Here is a 16,700-nt window from a genome sequence, read left to right as displayed (position 1 = left end):
TTCTTCCTTTTGCTATTTCCATTTTATTTCAGTTCTGGAGATGATTTCTGAATTTCAATGTAATTCTGGCTTTTAATTTAATTTTTAAAAAGCTATAAGGGCATATTTCAAATAGAGAAAATAATTTGTGGGTATTTTCATTAAAAGAAAATGCAAGGCTGAAAATCTTACATCAAAATATAGATGCACACTAGTAATTGAAAAATAATAATAAAATAAAAAGCACAGCAGAACACTCCAATTACTGATAATAATCATAGTATAATCTTGTCCTACCAAGTGTGTCTCCAGGTAGAGTTTAAGGCTGTCTGTCTCTGCTTTAGGAGGAGTCCAATTCTCTGTTGTTTCCATGGCTTCATTTAACCAGTGAATAAATTCATCCAGCTTGCTTACAAACCCCTTATCAGGTAAGAAAAAGAAAGAACAAGAAAAGTATATTTGTTAGCAAAATGGCAATCCAAAAAATGTATGCTCAATATTTTTTTTAAGCCAGGAGAGTGTTGTACAGTAAAATTTTGCCTTTTACAGTCATTCACAGAAAAAACAACAACAACAAAACAATTAGCAAGTGGCCTTCTAAATAAGAAGCAGAATAGTGTTTCTGGGGATAATATAAGGTGACATTTTGGGACAGGACAATGTGAGAACCCTATGACTGCGATGAAATGGGAAAAAAAACAAACAGCAAAGTTTTAGAAGAAATGAGGGAAATATATAAAAAGCTGCATACAGATTACAATGAAAATTGAGCTGAAGACCTTGCACTGGGCAGATTGGGTGTAGCATGAGCATTGTTTGAAAAAAAGTGCTGAAAAAGGCTGCATTAACAAGGTACATATCAGTAGACCGAAGGAATAAACTACTTTACAGAACTTGGGTCTTGTGATTCCTGTTTTGGTTCATAGGATGAGACTCAGAGACAAGAAATCAAACAGCATGTGAGGCAGAATATATAGCATTTAGTATAAATACTGCTGATTGCATATAAGCCACACAGATGGTGCTCCTGAGAAGACAGGAGCTCCTGCTTCTCAGGAGTACCATTTATTTCAAGATTAGTACCAATTATATTGTCTGATTAAAAATAGTGCCCCTGAATTTACATGATTGGATGATACTATAGGCACATACTGAGTACAGATAATTTTAGCCAAGTTTTATCCCCCACAAAGCAAGAGAGTAAATGGAATAAACTGACCGTTATGTTTTTAAGCACTCTGAAAATTAACTCTGAGAGGAAAATCAATCTATTACAAGCATCCTAAGACTAGATCAAGTTAGGTCTAATACTAGTTATACTATTAGTTATTAACTATTAATTTTGCAGCACAGTGATAATTTCAATTGCCGGTTGGATAACAACTCAGTATACACTCTTAGTCTCTCACCCTCACCACTTTATTTATGGAATGATTTCTGGTAATTATTAGGCCATTCAGATAGCTAAAAGCAAGCTATGCATAAAATTTTAAAGATTTCCGAATGACTCAGTTGCCCAAATCCCCTTCTTCAGAGTAAGACATGAAATTGGAATTCTAAATGAGACAGAAACAGGAGTTCAAGCAGTTGGCACACAGCTGTGTTATGCAAAGAAGTGCAATCCTAATAAACCAGACCAAGCAGAGTCACACTTCCTACAAAATACATGGTAGCAGAGTCATCCTGGCCCAATGTGGTGCCAAGAAGTCAGGGTCCAGTAATCTACTCCTGGCTTCCAGCTGAAGTGACAGTGCTTCTGAACCGAAGCTAGCCTCTGTCAGGATGCTTCAATACATACTGCAGGCACGACAGCACTCTCTAAGGCACTCTGAAGACTTTGTTTATTATTATTTTTATGTGAGTCCTTACGAGTCTTCAGGATGAGAAGGAAGCTATTGCCCTCTCTGTTCATGTTATCCACTGTATCTCAAAGCATTATAAGGAAGAACACTGTTAATCTGCAGGTTTTGTTGTAGGCTGTTTACCAGCACATTCCAGAAAGGAAGCAGACAAGAATAACAACCCAGTGCATATGGTAGCTTGAGATGACATGCCTCCACTCTGGGGTGAGCAATGAAGGTAGTTGCATCTCCTCTCCCTCAGCATGTCATGACACAAGGGCTACATTCACCACTTCAAGCCACGGGACAGAGGCAGGGCTAGATGTTCCCCTGGCTCTGCTGTTTGTTTTCTTCCAGCTTGAAGTGGAGCATAAGAGATGCCAGATTGGCAGAGGAGTGTGAGACGTGTGCTGAGAGGGAGAGGAGCAGGAGGAGTAAAGTCATTCTAGTCCCTCCAATAAATCTCTGCCTGCATTTTAGCAATGTGCTGTCCTTGAGAGACAAGGTGATATGCTAAGCACAAAAAAAAAATGAAGAAAGGCTCTCTCTTGTATATGCGTTGTGTATTTTATGAAGACAGACACGTTATGTTTGCCTGCAGTACTTTGTGTCTGTATGCCTCCAAAAAGGTGCTCAGAAGGACCAGAGGCTTGCACCAGTACAAAAAGCCACTACCAGACACCAAGTTACTTCTGCCCTCCCACAAAAGGTGTCCGTTTTTTAACTTTGCTACTTGACGTTGGTACATGGAAACTCCCAAGCAGCAGGCTCCAGCAGCCTGGTGCACTTACCCTCGCCATGCAGACGAGGGGACTGCAGGCCCGAGAAGGCCCTGGTGTGGGAAAGGGAAAGGGAAAGGGAAAGGGAAAGGGAAAGGGAAAGGGAAAGGGAAAGGGAAAGGGAAAGGGAAGGGAAAGGGAAAGGGAAAGGGAAAGGGAAGGGGAAGGGGAAGGCGAAGGGGAAGGGGAAGGCGAAGGGGAAGGGGGAGGGCAGGCCGGTCACGTCGGGGCCGCCAGTGCAGGACGCAGCGCCCGCCCACTCGCTGCCGTGCCTGGGCCCACAGCGCCACCTGGCGGCGCCGCACTGCCAGGCGCCCGGCCCCGGCTGCTCGGCCCGGGCTGCGGGGTGCGGGGTGCGGGGTGCGGGGCTCCCCGGGCCGGGCCGGGCCGGGCCGGGCACACGGGGATCGTGGGGACCCGCAGGGAAAAAACAAACTGGAACAGCCCTTCGAGAGCGCGCACCGCGGCAGCGTTACAGGCGGTGTGTTTTCAGCCGTTCGAAGGCGCACAAGAACAGAAAACTACATCTCAATTTGTCTGTAAGATTAAATGGCAACAATGCAGTGCCTGCTTCATTCCTCACAAATTAATGATCAAAACAATGCCCCGCTTGTGTTTGTGTTGTGTTGTGTTGTTTTGTTTTGTTTTTTTAATCCATAGCTGTGCCTATGATTCCATCCCATTTATTTTAACAGCCTGATGGCAGAGAGCAAGGAAGGAGGCACCTTTCTCACCGACCGCCAGCTTCATGACTCATCCCCGCCTGGGAGGCACCCCAGCTTGCAAACCAAAGCCTGTGCAGGTATAACCAACAGCCTTATCTCTGGAGTTACAGACGAGACTACAGTTCACTCTTGCTGCTGAACTTTCCCTTCTTGCCTTTGACTTTTTGTCAAGGTCCATTTATCAGCAGCACTTTGTGATCCAAGCCAGTTCCCCGCACCAGCTGGAGCCCAGACCTGGTGCAAGCTCTTCTGCATTGCTGGCCCAGGCAGCGCAAGGCAGGGGGCTGCCTGCTCTCTTCTGCTGAGAGAGGAACCATCTGCAGTATCACTGGTCCCTGTGACAAATATAAACCCAAGTTCTTCACCTCCTCAAGTCTCACAACAGAGGGAAAGATCAAAACATAACTTATCCATTACTGAAGGGCTGCTGACCCTCCACAGACTGACCAACAGAGTAATTTCTCCGTGATCAAGATGGCCTAGTTAGTTGGAATGGAATGCCATTAATGATGAACATTTAATGAGGGACACAAACAGCATTACAATAGATGCATTTCTCATCATCTAGGCTGTTTCTCACAACATGTATTTTAAATAAAAACTTTGGACAAAATTAAGTTCTAAAAAAGAACAGGGAGAAAAGGTCCTACAATACAGAAAATGTATTGTGAGACTCTGACTGAACATGAAACTATGCTTTGAAAAAGCAGATAACAACACATAAAAACACAGGATAAGGCTTAGTATGCAATCCTAAATCCAAATTCAGGAGTACTCGGTAAAAGAAGTAAATTCATAGGATGACAAATTTTGACCAATAGAGGGCATTTTTCAGGCCTTTGTTTGTTGTGTTTTGTTTTGTTTTCATTTTTTAAGATGTTTATGAAACCACATTTCTTCCTAGGAACCTCTTACATTTCTGCTTTTTCTGTTTTGTACTTAGGTTTTTCTTTCTCTAGATTATTTTTTTTCTTCATCGTTCTTAAGGTAGTTAAGTGTTTCAACAGGTGTAAACTTCAGCAGAACTATGGATTTATACTAAATAGAAGTTTGATCTATACAGTAGCACACTCATAATGAAAATATAATAAAATATACAAAACCCATACTTTGGTAATGGGAAATTAAACTGCTTTATTTTCCATTAAAATTTCTTGGAAGTTGAAAACCCATAGTTAGCCACATTGAAGCAAAAAATTACTATATGAGAATTCCACAGAGAGAGAAGAAGGAAACAGAATGGGGGGGGGGGGGAGGGGGAAAGGAGCACCAGTATAATATAGTCTCTGCCTTTTGACTAGCTGGTTCAGTCTTGCAAATGTAATAGTTTTGTTCTGTGCTCACAAGCTAAATGTTGCTAAAAAAACTCAAGCCCCTACATTACACAGCATAAAGCTATTCTTATTCTATGCTGCTTAACACAGAAACGAATGTTTTCGGATTATAACTGGATGATTTGTAGCAACCTCTACTAACGTTTACAAATAATTATAAAGTTCCTCCCATACCCCATACTGAAAATGTTTTCAACATTCACCTTTAAAACATTAATTTGTCTATTTTCTTTCATGACAATTTTACAGATTTTCCTAGGGGAAGGAAGAAAGTTCTAATCACTCATCACTGAACAAAGCTAGAGAAAAAATGGATTCATTTGAAATTTGGCATGTACAAAGTGTGTGTGGGGTTTGGTTGGTTGGTTTTGTTTGGGTTTTTTTTGTGGTCTAATTCTCTTTGCTCTGGATGGGTAAGAATGAAAAAAAACAGACAATTGTGACTATTGGGGTAAAAAAAAAAAAAAAGGCTGCAACTCATTGTGTCAGCTTCGGTGTCTTATAGCATTAAAATATTCTTAATTCCATTGTTCTATAGAAGTAAGGAATTAATTAATTAACTGAAGAATTAAAAATAAATTTGATGGGATTTAACTGTGTATGCTGAGACTTTGTCATTAATGACCAGAACACTGAATTTTTTTAATCATAAGACATGAGAATTCACTTGCTGAGCCACCCAAAAAGGGCAGGGATGGATCAGCTCAGAGGCCAAAGGCATGGGTGGATATCAAGCTGAGGAAGGGTGCACCTGGAATCATGCCTCCCACTCTTGTTCTGTCAGATACAAGGGCATACAAAAGATACAGAGCGCTCAGGGGCTGCACAGGGCTCCCTGCACCCGGTACAACTGGTTAAAGGATCTCAGGTTAGGCAGCCTGCTTACGTCTGGCATGTGGGATAAGAGAGCAGGAGACCAGCTGTGGTGGTATGCTGCCAGGACAAGAAACACTGGAACATGGCAGTGAGGCCTATGGAAGTGGCTAGATGAACAAGTCTTACATGTAATTCATTACATCTAAAAGTTAAAAGGACTGTGTGTATTCTGTCTATCCCATGTGTGTCAGAAAAATTAAATACTTAAAATGAACACAGAAATGGGCAGTCTTTGGCATCCCAAGCTGTTTGTGTCTGACTCCATCCTTTTTTTTTCCTGTTCCGCTGGATCCTGTTTGCATCTTCCTCCCTACTCACAACTGTTCAGCACACCTCACTGCTCACTAGCTGCACCCTGCTACTGCCTCATGGCACAGCCCAGGGGTGCCTCTCCATGTGTCTCTACAGCTTCCACAGTGCCCCACCCTACACTTTCCCATTGAACTTCAGAAGCTCACTCCATCTCCAGCCAAAGACCAACTTCCTGTAGAAAAAGATATCAAGTAACCATTAACTTCCCACTTCCTAGCTTGCAGCAGAAGACTCAAGGCTGATGCTTACTGTCATCAAATGAGTCAATCGAAGTTTTGGTACCCACTGATCCAAGCTTCATGCTCCACCAGAGCTGATGGCACAGCCAATGCTCATGGTTGAAAAAGGACAAACTAGAGCCCAGAGAAATGTTGTAGGCTGTCAGGAAAATAACAAGCATTTGACAAGCATAAAAACTTCTGATAACAGCTACAAAACTAGTGATACCGATGTAAGTGCTTATGATACTGTAGAAAGACTCCAGTCCCTGATGATATCCCTGCTTATTGTTTTAGCTTGCCAGGGCTGTTGCTCAGATATATTCTCACTGGATCACACTCTTCTGAGTAGCACACAACTAAGACCTCCCAGAAAAGTTTTCACTGTCACAGTTGTGAAAAAAATGCATGACTGTCAAGCAAGTCACTTAAAATTAGGCACAATTGCATCTCAACTAAGCTAACACCACCTCTTGCACTAGAACTTTTAAAGTTCCCTAACTTCTTTTCTGTGCTTAACTTTACTTTTACATTACAAGCTCTCTTTTTTTGGTCACATAGGAAAGTAAACAGTTCTAGTGTTCAATAATTTTAGCACTTCAAATGATCTCATTTAGACTTTGAAGTTCAGCTTTCATTAATTGAATGGAATGGGAAAGGAGGAAGTTTCCATCTCAGTTACAGCTATCACTTTAGAAATACAGCTTTTATTAGACCATACTTAGAATGGAAACAGCCTAAAGCCCAGTTCTGTAATTTTGAGCTTTAGTCTAAGAGATAGCACATTTATGGTTACTAAAAAAAAAGAACATGGAAACATGGACTATTAAAATTCTTATTATTTTTTTGTATCCTAAAAGCAACAATATCCTAGGTGGTTTTAGTATATTTTTGATGTGAGATTCCTTTAGATGGGGAATTTAGATATGTGCACTGAAGGAAGCTCGCATTTATGTTGCCAAAATTATGCCATAAAACACAGAGGATGCAACCGCATCCAGTTAAGACAATTATGAAAAGTTGTATGGCCCTCATCCTAGACCAAAAAAATTTTCCAGATTTACTATGCTTAAATGGCACAGGTAGCAAGATTATTTCCATAGCTTTTGTCTTGCAATTTTAAGCTATGCAGTGTTAATACCACTCAGTTTAGTCTAATGTTTTTATTGAACATATGCTGGTACTTTTGGTCATTGCATCTGTAGAAATACAAAGCCCTCCTAAAGATTTGAGCTAAGCTTAAAATCAGAATAAAAGAGACACACCAAATACAAACATACTAAAATCACCTGCCACAGCAGTTGATGGTGGAAAGTCTACTGTATTCCACAAACCTGTGTGGAAGCACCAGACAGCAGTGCTTGTTAAATTACTACCCCAGACCTTTTTTGCTTTCCACCTTTTCTTTTATTACACAAAGGGAGTTCTCTCTTGAAAGAATTGGTTATGAGTCTGTGTGCTTAAAAATGAATGTCCAATTTTGTTGCAAGAAGACAGTGTTGTAAAGTTTGTTCCCAGTTTACAAAAAGACTGAGCTCACAGAGGGGTCTGTGTACAAGGATGGGCTGGCTCTAAGGGCACTTCTATCAAGGAATGCATTAAGAAAACCCTTTGTCTAACCACAAAAGGACTTGCATATTAGTCTCAGGAGGAACACATTCCTGCCCATGGACTTTATTTTCAAACGGATAAAAGTGCACTTTCTTCATAGGCAAAGGTAAGTCAAAGAAATCCAGGCACTCAAGAGGATGAGGTTGCAACGAACTGCCACAGTCAATTTAATTGGAATTAGACTTGGAGGCAACAATAAAACCATTAGCAGTACAGATGTTAGGGGTACCCAAGGAACCAAGGAGCCACTGTGGAAAATATTCTTTGTGTGATGTCAAGATTCTGTGGCAGATGGTGACCTCATAGAAACATACAACTGACCAAACATGTCAGTAGGACAGTGTTATTTAATATGCAGGGGGGGGAAAAATCAGTAACAGGAAAATTGGCTTAATCCTGGATCAAACCAGGACACTCAGCTTTTACAGGGAGAATTCACTGAAGAACTGAGAGTACCTCTAGACCTGAACAAGTGAGAATGACAGTGTGTATTTCTTACAAGCCTATGAAAACACTACAAATGAACTCAGTTCCAGCTTTATCCCTAAGACTCAATCTTATTTTTTTCAGACCTACTAAATCAAGAGATGTTGCTAATATTTACAAGCTATTTTTCTATACTGTATTCTTACTAGAGCAGGAATGGCAGACAAGATTTTTAAGAAGTTCTCCATGTCCTAAAGCCTTCTAGGTACAAGAACCTAGAGCCATACAGGTAAGATAAGCTTGAAAAGCGTGATACAGAAAAACATGCAAAGTGTTACTTTTTAATCCATTAAAAACTTGAAGACAGTGAACATGATTCTGCAATAAGGAGTTCACCACCCCTATGGGACTGTTGACTTTACATCTGCTCCTGGTAAAGAGCAGGTTATGCTAATCTGAATATTAGGAATAATTCCTAAATGTATATCTGTAGACTACTTAAACTTTTCCAGATGCCACAAACAACTCTTCTTTCACGCTATACCTTGTCTTCCCTTTTGCTCAGGTGAAGAACTACCACAAGCCCTCCACTGCTATTTCAAACTTACAAGATCTAAAAAACGGTATTCTTTGTATCAGACTGTGGAGCAAAGATAAATACAGAAAAAATAAGCCACTTGATTACTAAACCCTGTTCCAAAGAGCTGTGTTGTTCTGGAGCAGACAAGCTTCCAAAACCACTGGTAACATTTCCCACTGCCTTCTGAAGGATCGGTGAACATCTACAACCACAGAAGCAGTATCCCTGGGCTGGAAGAACTATGCTGGGGAGAAGGGAGCCATGTAGCCCTGGGGCCAAGATAGCTACCTGGACTGATCTCAGAGATCCTTTCCAAACATGACTCTTCTGTGATTCTGTGACACAGCAGCAAAGGAAAGGCCAGTGTCATTGTGACTTTGCAAGTGTTCAAGAGCAAAGAAAACTGGTGGAGAAAAGGAAGGGGAAAGGAACATGATCTGATTCATCCATCATTGTAAGAATCATCTGGTATGAACTCAACAGCAGTATGGATTGATTGTAAACCTCCTGAGATGCCATCTGCTCTGGTGACAGTTATACCAGGCATACAAAATGGTTGCTGATCTCTTCTCATACTGATGTGGCCATGCTTTCTGCCTGAGACGTAATGTTGACAGGTACAAATCCAGCTAAAGTTTTAGGCATCCTGCCTTAATTCAGGTGAGGACAGAGTTCATGCTGAGAAAATATGGGAGCCAGTTCTGTATCTCAAAAGTGGTATGAGATTAAAAGCACTTCTGGGAACAAAGTAACTGCAAATTAGCATATTCTTATTTGTATGGAAAAATTTTACATATGACTTCACATTCCAGATGACAGAAAATAATTTTGCTTATCTGCCTCCTAATTTATCATGCATAGGAATTTGACTCTTAGTTATTTTCGAGGCAATACTTCAAATTGTTCAAGTTCCACGTCAGGCCACGGTGCCGGATGGCAGCGGCAATTCGGAGCTGCAGCCTGGCTGAGGGAACGCTGGAGCACAGCCTGCGCAAGCCCTCTTGTGGAGACAACACCACTTGAAAACGACTGTTGTGCCAGCTAGCTAAAGCGTCCTCTCAAAAGGATGAAAGCACTATTGACAAAAAAACCATCACCTTTACACAAATAAGTTTTCTCGCCACTGGGTTCTACAGACACAGATACATTGGTTAAAGAAGTAAGTAATTTCCACTGTTCTTTCTAAGCAGCACTGGGTTTTGTCAGAAAACCTCTGCAATGTCAATCTGTTTTCATATGTTTCTAGCACAAGTCCATGTTAAATTTTGAGGTTGGCTGGGAAAAGGTTCCCAAGGAAAAATATTGAATCTGTGGAGTGAACAATATGAACAGCAGAAAGGAGAAACAGGATTTAAAGGATAGCAAGAGCCCTGAAAATGAAACAGAAATGGGAAGGGAAAACAGACAATAAGGAACAGGCCATAAATAAGAAGAAAAATAGAGGAGAAGGAAATATAAAAAAAGGAAAATATTGTTTGTTTGTTGTGTTTTTTTGTTTTGTTTTGTGTTTTGTTGTGGTGGGTTTTTTTTAAGTGTAATGTTCCTTCAGTCATTGGGAATAAAACAGGCAGGGAAAAGCTCTTAGAGTTAAAAGTAGAACAGTCAGCAGTGATGACATTGTGAGTGATCTGAGTAATGTACAAACTTCTGAATTATCATCCAAATCTGGTCTTTGAAGTTCATCACACTACTAGGATTGAATGTATTTTTTTGAAAATATATTTATTCACAAAGAGTGATGCCTGTTATTGGTCATATCTCACAGAAACTGTCACTACTCTTACAATAACTTTCTTCTGAGTAATTCTTCTCTACATAAAATCCAAGAGGCATAAGGGGCAGCTAGGGAATAAAGGTAAGTGCCCAAAACATGTTCTAGTACATGATAAGTTTTAAGTTTCTCTTATATATCACAGCATCAAATATCCTAAATGGAGGCCTTATTAGATGATATCTTCATGTGACCATGTCTAACTGTCTATATGACTTGCCATACCTAGAGATCAGTTGAGCAATGTGAATGTTCTTAGGTCACATACTCTTGCTTCACTCAGCTGGTCAACCAGGGAGCAAGCTATGAACATCTCTCCAGAAATTTGTAGCCAGAAAGGGAAGAACAAAACCAGCAAATAAATAAATCTACTTGAGCCAAGAAAGATTATGCTAGTAATGCCTGGAAAGTGGGACTTCAACTCTGCCACTGCAGCTGGAAGGAGTGTCTGGATTCTGGAGGGACCCTGAGCACTGCACAAGAGAAGGGCCTGTCTTTGGTAAAAAAAAAAATGGGCACCGAATGAGTTACTATGTCCTCCTTAAAGGATAATGGCAAAATGCAGCAGTATATTCAAATCTATTTCACAGTCCCAAATTTATTTTTTGTCCACTCTGAGCAACTCTAAACTAGAACAGAAAATGTAGAAGTTAGTTCAGGATCTGTTCATAAGTGCAAATTTATTATTTATTCTACTAATACATCTTAAAGCAAATCTCCTATCCATAACCATTCCCTTTCTTTCAGTATGCAATGTTTGCTATGGTCCAAACTCTCTAAGTCTATAATCAGTATCTTCATTTTCAATGAAGCTAGTTGTCTGATGTGCTTTTTCTAAAAATGCTGCCAATATAACTATATTGAAGCAACTTATGGTGACGTAAGGGTACTTGGAAGTACTGCATTGCCTCTTCATATATTACTTTAAATGTTGTGTTGGCAACATACTTTATTTTCAGATTGTTTTACAGCTAATGTATGTATCGATTATGAACTGCATCCAAAAGATGAACTAATCTTCATTTGCAATTTTTCCATATAGTGCCCCCAGCAGTATATTAGTATACAGCTTTATTCTGCTCTGAAACATAGACAATTATGAATGACCATAATTCCTTGGTTTGCATAGCCGGAGTTTTTTGGGCTTCAGGCAGTGGACTGGGGGTGGAACGCCCTTGAGCAGCTGTTATTTTTGCCAATGGTCAGCTGCTACCTTGCATGCACGGTGGGCAGCACCAGAGGCCACTTGACAGAAGCCACGTTGGCACCTCCCCCAACAGGTCCCAACATTTCTTTACCTTTTGATCTCATAGTTGCTAGAAATGAACCTCATTCCCCAGCACTGAACACACTGCACATGATATTCATACGCCATGGTTGCTCAGGTAGGCTGTAATCAGAGTGACCCTATGGCATGTTTTCAATTAAACAGATTTGAGCACTTCCAAAAATTTTACCTTTCCCAAACAAAAAACCAAATAATCTTAAATTAATGAAATTAGCCAAATTGTATACCTTTACCCAATGGCATAATATTAATTCCACAGGGTTTCGAGTGCCTTTAAAATAAAAACAAAATTAACCTTTTTTTTACATTACATTTTCAGTAAGTTATCCAGTAAGTGATAAATAAAGGAAGAAAGCCACTGTATTTTTGGTCTGCTGGTCAAAAAGCAGGATTAAACACTGCTTATTTACATAATATAATTATAGTTCTTTAAATAATAATAAAAATGGCAGTTATGTCTTCAGGAAGACCCAAACCCTAATTTTTCTGCAGAAGGTATGGTTTATTCTTTTAATATGTTTCACACGTGAAGTTTATATTTTTGAAATCTAGTAACTGGCATACACATGCTATTACTTTTTAAAATCAGAACAGTATGGCAACTCAAATTGTTGGAACACAATGCATAGCAAAAAAAAATGTTGGAGACTCTACTAAAGGAAAAAAATTCATACGGAAGTAATATTCTAGATTATGATTTATTTGATATCTGAATTTCTTACAACTTCATTTGAAAGTTGTGTCTCATTCACTTCAGAAGCAAAATTTCTGTAAAATTGGTGCAGTAGCAAGCTCTGGCCTCAAGAGGGCGATACATCACCATGTCTAAAAGTTTTCGAAAATGAAGGGAAAAAAACCCCTTTTTACTGAAACAGAACAGAAGCTGTTTGCTTGTGAGTAACTGCTAATATTTTGACCTCCCCTATACCATTGACATTACTTAAGACATAATAGCCCCTCAAAATCAGGACGCTTAATTGAGTATGTCCTACTATTCATGTCAAATTGGTTAGAAGAGGTTAAGTCTGCCACTTCACAAGAGATATAATTCTTTGATCCATGAGCTTGTTTTGCAGTTAAGACTTATGAGTTTAAAAACAGGAGGATTTATGATTGCCACTGTTTGCTAAATATGGCAGCAGTGAGGAGAGATAAGAGTCAACGTCTCTTTTCTTTACTCCTAATTTAACCTCCTGTTATACACTTGGTTCTTGTTCACCTGCAGTCTCCAAAGAAATCCTATCACTACTAGGTCCTCCTAATAGCTTTTTTTTTTTTCCTTCTAATTTTTCTATCTTCCCTCTCAGATAGTTTCTTTTATAAGTGGTCACTGGTGGGCATTCCTTAATATCCTCTTTAATTCTGACTTATATTGTTAATCTGAAAATGTTGATGTGTTTACAGAATGAAATTAAACAACAACAACAAAATCTCTGGTCTTTTTTATTTTGTCTTCATATTCTTTATTTTTAACCCCAAAAGCTTAGCTGTTGCTAAGAAATTTACTAATTTTTTTCCTGGTTTAATTCTTCAGCAGAGCTACAGAAGATATACACTGCAATTTATAGATGAAGTTGACTCTAGTTTGGATTTATCTGAGCAAATTTTATGCTAGCTCTACAGTTCATTTGCTGCTTATAGTGCAGCAATATTTACATTTTGTATGTATGTCTTTAGTCTTGTGCAGCACAAGGAGGAAACACCCATGTAGTTGGATGCTGGCATCAGTAAGGAAAAAGCAATTAGTAATATTAAGTTACTGTGATTTGAACTTCTATATTGCCCGCTACCAAAAAACTGTTTGCTTGTTGGTTTTCCCCTGTCAACCTGGAGACTTTCTAAATATTGTCTAAGAGAAACCAGAGGGAAATCTAGCCCTTGTTCTGGTAACCTTACTTGACCCATGTGAGAATCAGTGTTCAAAATAAGTCTTTACAAACAATAAATGAATATTCAGGTAATACTCCAGCTTGATTTGCTAAGGACAGGTCGGCTGTTTGTAAGGATTTGTGAAGTTCTCCAAAACCCAAAGCAAGGATGAGAAAACAATTTTTTGCCTTTCTGGTTGCTTTCAAGATAACTTTAAAATACTTGCATAAGCATACAGACAGTCTGAAACAAGCTTCTGAGAGACAGTTTTCTGTCCATGTTTACCACAAATTATATTCACTGTGTTGCCTAATGATGACAACTATGATTTAGGAGTCAGCATGGCTTAGTGTTTCATTCCTGATCATAACATACTGGAAAAGATGAAGGAATGAAAACCAGTCACTGTCAAAACATATAAAGATAAACAAGAATAAAAAAATCTGAGCATATTTTGAGGAGTTATGTAATAATCTTATACAAGAGGACTTGATCTTTCTTCTCAGGTTAATCCCCTCTAGACCCTTGAACATTTCTCTTGCTCTGACTCATCTCCAACATGTACTTATTTTAAGGCAATAATGTGTTAACAACAGTAGATAGACTGGAATTTTATTTTGGTAGAAGTTAGTAGCAATGTATTATTTAAATAATTAAATATTTAGTGCAGAGCAGAGTGATTTTGGTATACTGTATATTCCTGGAATATTCTGTACTTCCTCACAGAAGATACATAAAACATAAGTAGCCAAGAGCCTAAGTATATTATGTAATGGAAAAGCTAAACCTTAAAACATTGGGAAAGGCATATCACTGTAAAAATACAAAGAAATAAGCATTATCTGTCACCTCCCCATATTTACCATATTTAAGAGAATATTAGAAAACACAATTTTAAGTTCAGTATTTTCTTTTTAGTAATGATGGCACTTGAAGGAGTCCTAAAATCAATACAGTAACTAGTTAACAGAGCAGCTCAGAAGTTATCTCAAACTCTTCACATTCTATCAACCAACCCACTCCCCAGTACCTGCCCTCTGTAAGGCAGGAGCTCTAGAGGATTCAGACCTGAACAACACAAGAAGATTACTTCAAGGTGCATAAGGTGGTTTAAGAGGAAATTCCCAACAGCAATTTGAATCTTTCTGCCTGTGTTTTGACAGCTAGTACCATCACTGAAAGCTCCAAACCTATTTCAGTGGTTTCTGAGTGCCCTTCTTTATGAGAGAGCTGAAAGCCCTGAACAGTCCTAAGGAATAAAGATTGTCTCTGCACTGATAGGAAGAAGTCAATCATAAGATCATCTTAAAGTAAATAGTGATTAGTTCTTCAAGTTATCGCTGTGTCCCTTTTAAACCTGGTGTCTCTAATGGCTTCCCAGGTAGGTTACCTGGCACTCACTGCTCACCTTCAATAATGTCCTTTACTACAGTGAGCACAGGAAATGCAGCTCTTACAATCTTACTGTTCCTTCTTTCCATCTTCAGTTCTGCTGCACCCTTTTGCCTATTAGTACAGATCCAGAAGGTAAGAAATAATCCTTGACCAATTTTTAGAATACATCCAGTTCACAAATAAATAATGTGGATGGCTCTGGTGCAGGCTGGTAGCTAAACAGTGATACAGATGATTGAGACTTGACTCTGGGTTGTAAAGCAAATGGTCACTTAAAGCTGATCTGAGTGACTTCATCAGAATGGGAGTGCTTACGGCATCATGTATGCAAAAAGCAGCTATTCCTTGGTTCATCTAAGTTGTTAGTAGCAGTCCCTGGGCTAAGGTGCCCAACTATGCACACAACAAGAGAGAAGCAGGAAGCTTTTTATAACCAAAGATCTCACATCAGAGGTGAGCCAAACGCTGGATGTAGACATATTCCTTACAATCAGGTAAAAATACTAGCAAAGCCATACCCTCAAATCAATGCTACTAAAATTACTTGTGAGTAGAATTTTTTCTATTTCACCCTCTCTTTTTTTTTTTTTTCTCTTTTCTGAGTTCATTTGGACTGACTTGCCAAATACTGAATATAAAAAATCCCTGATCTAAATCTGCTCACTGCTAAATCATTCTGAGGTCTTTACATTGGAGATTCCAACACTTCTGAACAAGCTTATGTTTCACAATAGAAGTCTTTCATTAAGAAAGCATAATTTCTGCATTCTGTTTTATATGTAAAGTTACAAATTCAGAGTATGCACAGCTTAAATAGAAGTTGCTGGTTTTATAAAGATTTCTGGTGACAAACTCTCTCAGACTATTTGTGGTATAGCAAATGCCAAAAAGTAAGTGTACTTGGAGGAGCTGTTTAAAATTCAAGCAAACTGTTAGGAACAAAGTGTTTTGAAGAATAGAGGATTCACAGTATTTCAATATTATCTTCTGGTAAAGAAGTATTTTTCTGAGTAAAAGTGAGCTCCATATGAATACTACTTTACTGCTTAATAACAGTTTAAGCAGTTTGTAAACTGAGCAATGGGCTTTCAAAGCAGAGGTGTTTCATTGAACACAAACCAGGAAAGGACAAACTTGACTCCCAGTGCAAAATGTAAAGTCACATTTCCAATTATGCTGCACAAAGCAGCAAGAGTGCTGAGAAAACTGCAGAGTTGCCAAGGAATTTTTGGATCTGGTAACACCAGGACAACTGGTTATAAACCAAGAGCAATGTGAATTGTATGAAGCAGTATAAGTAACATTCAGAGATTAAAAAAAATTAGCAAACACTCAATCTATTAGGAAAAATATGCAAACCATTTCAGTATTAGAAGCACTGTTATGAAGTTATTGAAAGGAAGAGGGCTGAGGGGAGCACTGCAACACTTTAAAAATCCTTTATCTGTCTATAAAAAATAAGTCAGTCCTGTTCCCTGTTGATTAACTTTGCTTTTTCCACCTGTTCTTTCACTGTTGTTTCCAGTTCTATGTTTCTGTTTTGCTACCAAGCCCCATTGGTGTTATCAGTTCCTATTGGTTTTTCTCTACCTTAGCTCCACAGCCTTTGTTTGTCCTCTGTGCATGCTTTTCCCCCTGGTGATGAAAATTACTTCTAAACACAAATATACTTTGCTTTTTCTCAAGAAATCCAGCT

At 39.0% G+C, this 16,700-nt stretch overlaps 1 protein-coding gene across 4 annotated transcripts in view; it reads right to left on the bottom strand.

Moving 5' to 3' along the window:
• The window catches only part of AKAP6 (A-kinase anchoring protein 6), a 280,187-nt gene that overhangs the window by 156,218 nt on the left and 107,269 nt on the right, over nucleotides 1–16,700 (bottom strand). For all 4 annotated transcript variants that reach the window (XM_051622356.1, XM_051622355.1, XM_051622353.1 and 1 more), the window contains exon 5: nucleotides 277–399. In XM_051622356.1, the coding sequence (XP_051478316.1) occupies nucleotides 277–399 (123 nt within the window). The remainder of the gene's footprint in view (nucleotides 1–276; nucleotides 400–16,700) is intronic.

Source organism: Apus apus, chromosome 5 (genome assembly GCF_020740795.1).
Source record: "Apus apus isolate bApuApu2 chromosome 5, bApuApu2.pri.cur, whole genome shotgun sequence".
Lineage (NCBI taxonomy): Eukaryota > Metazoa > Chordata > Aves > Apodiformes > Apodidae > Apus > Apus apus.
Note: the sequence above shows the minus strand (reverse complement) of the source record. Positions and strands in the feature narration are given on the sequence as shown.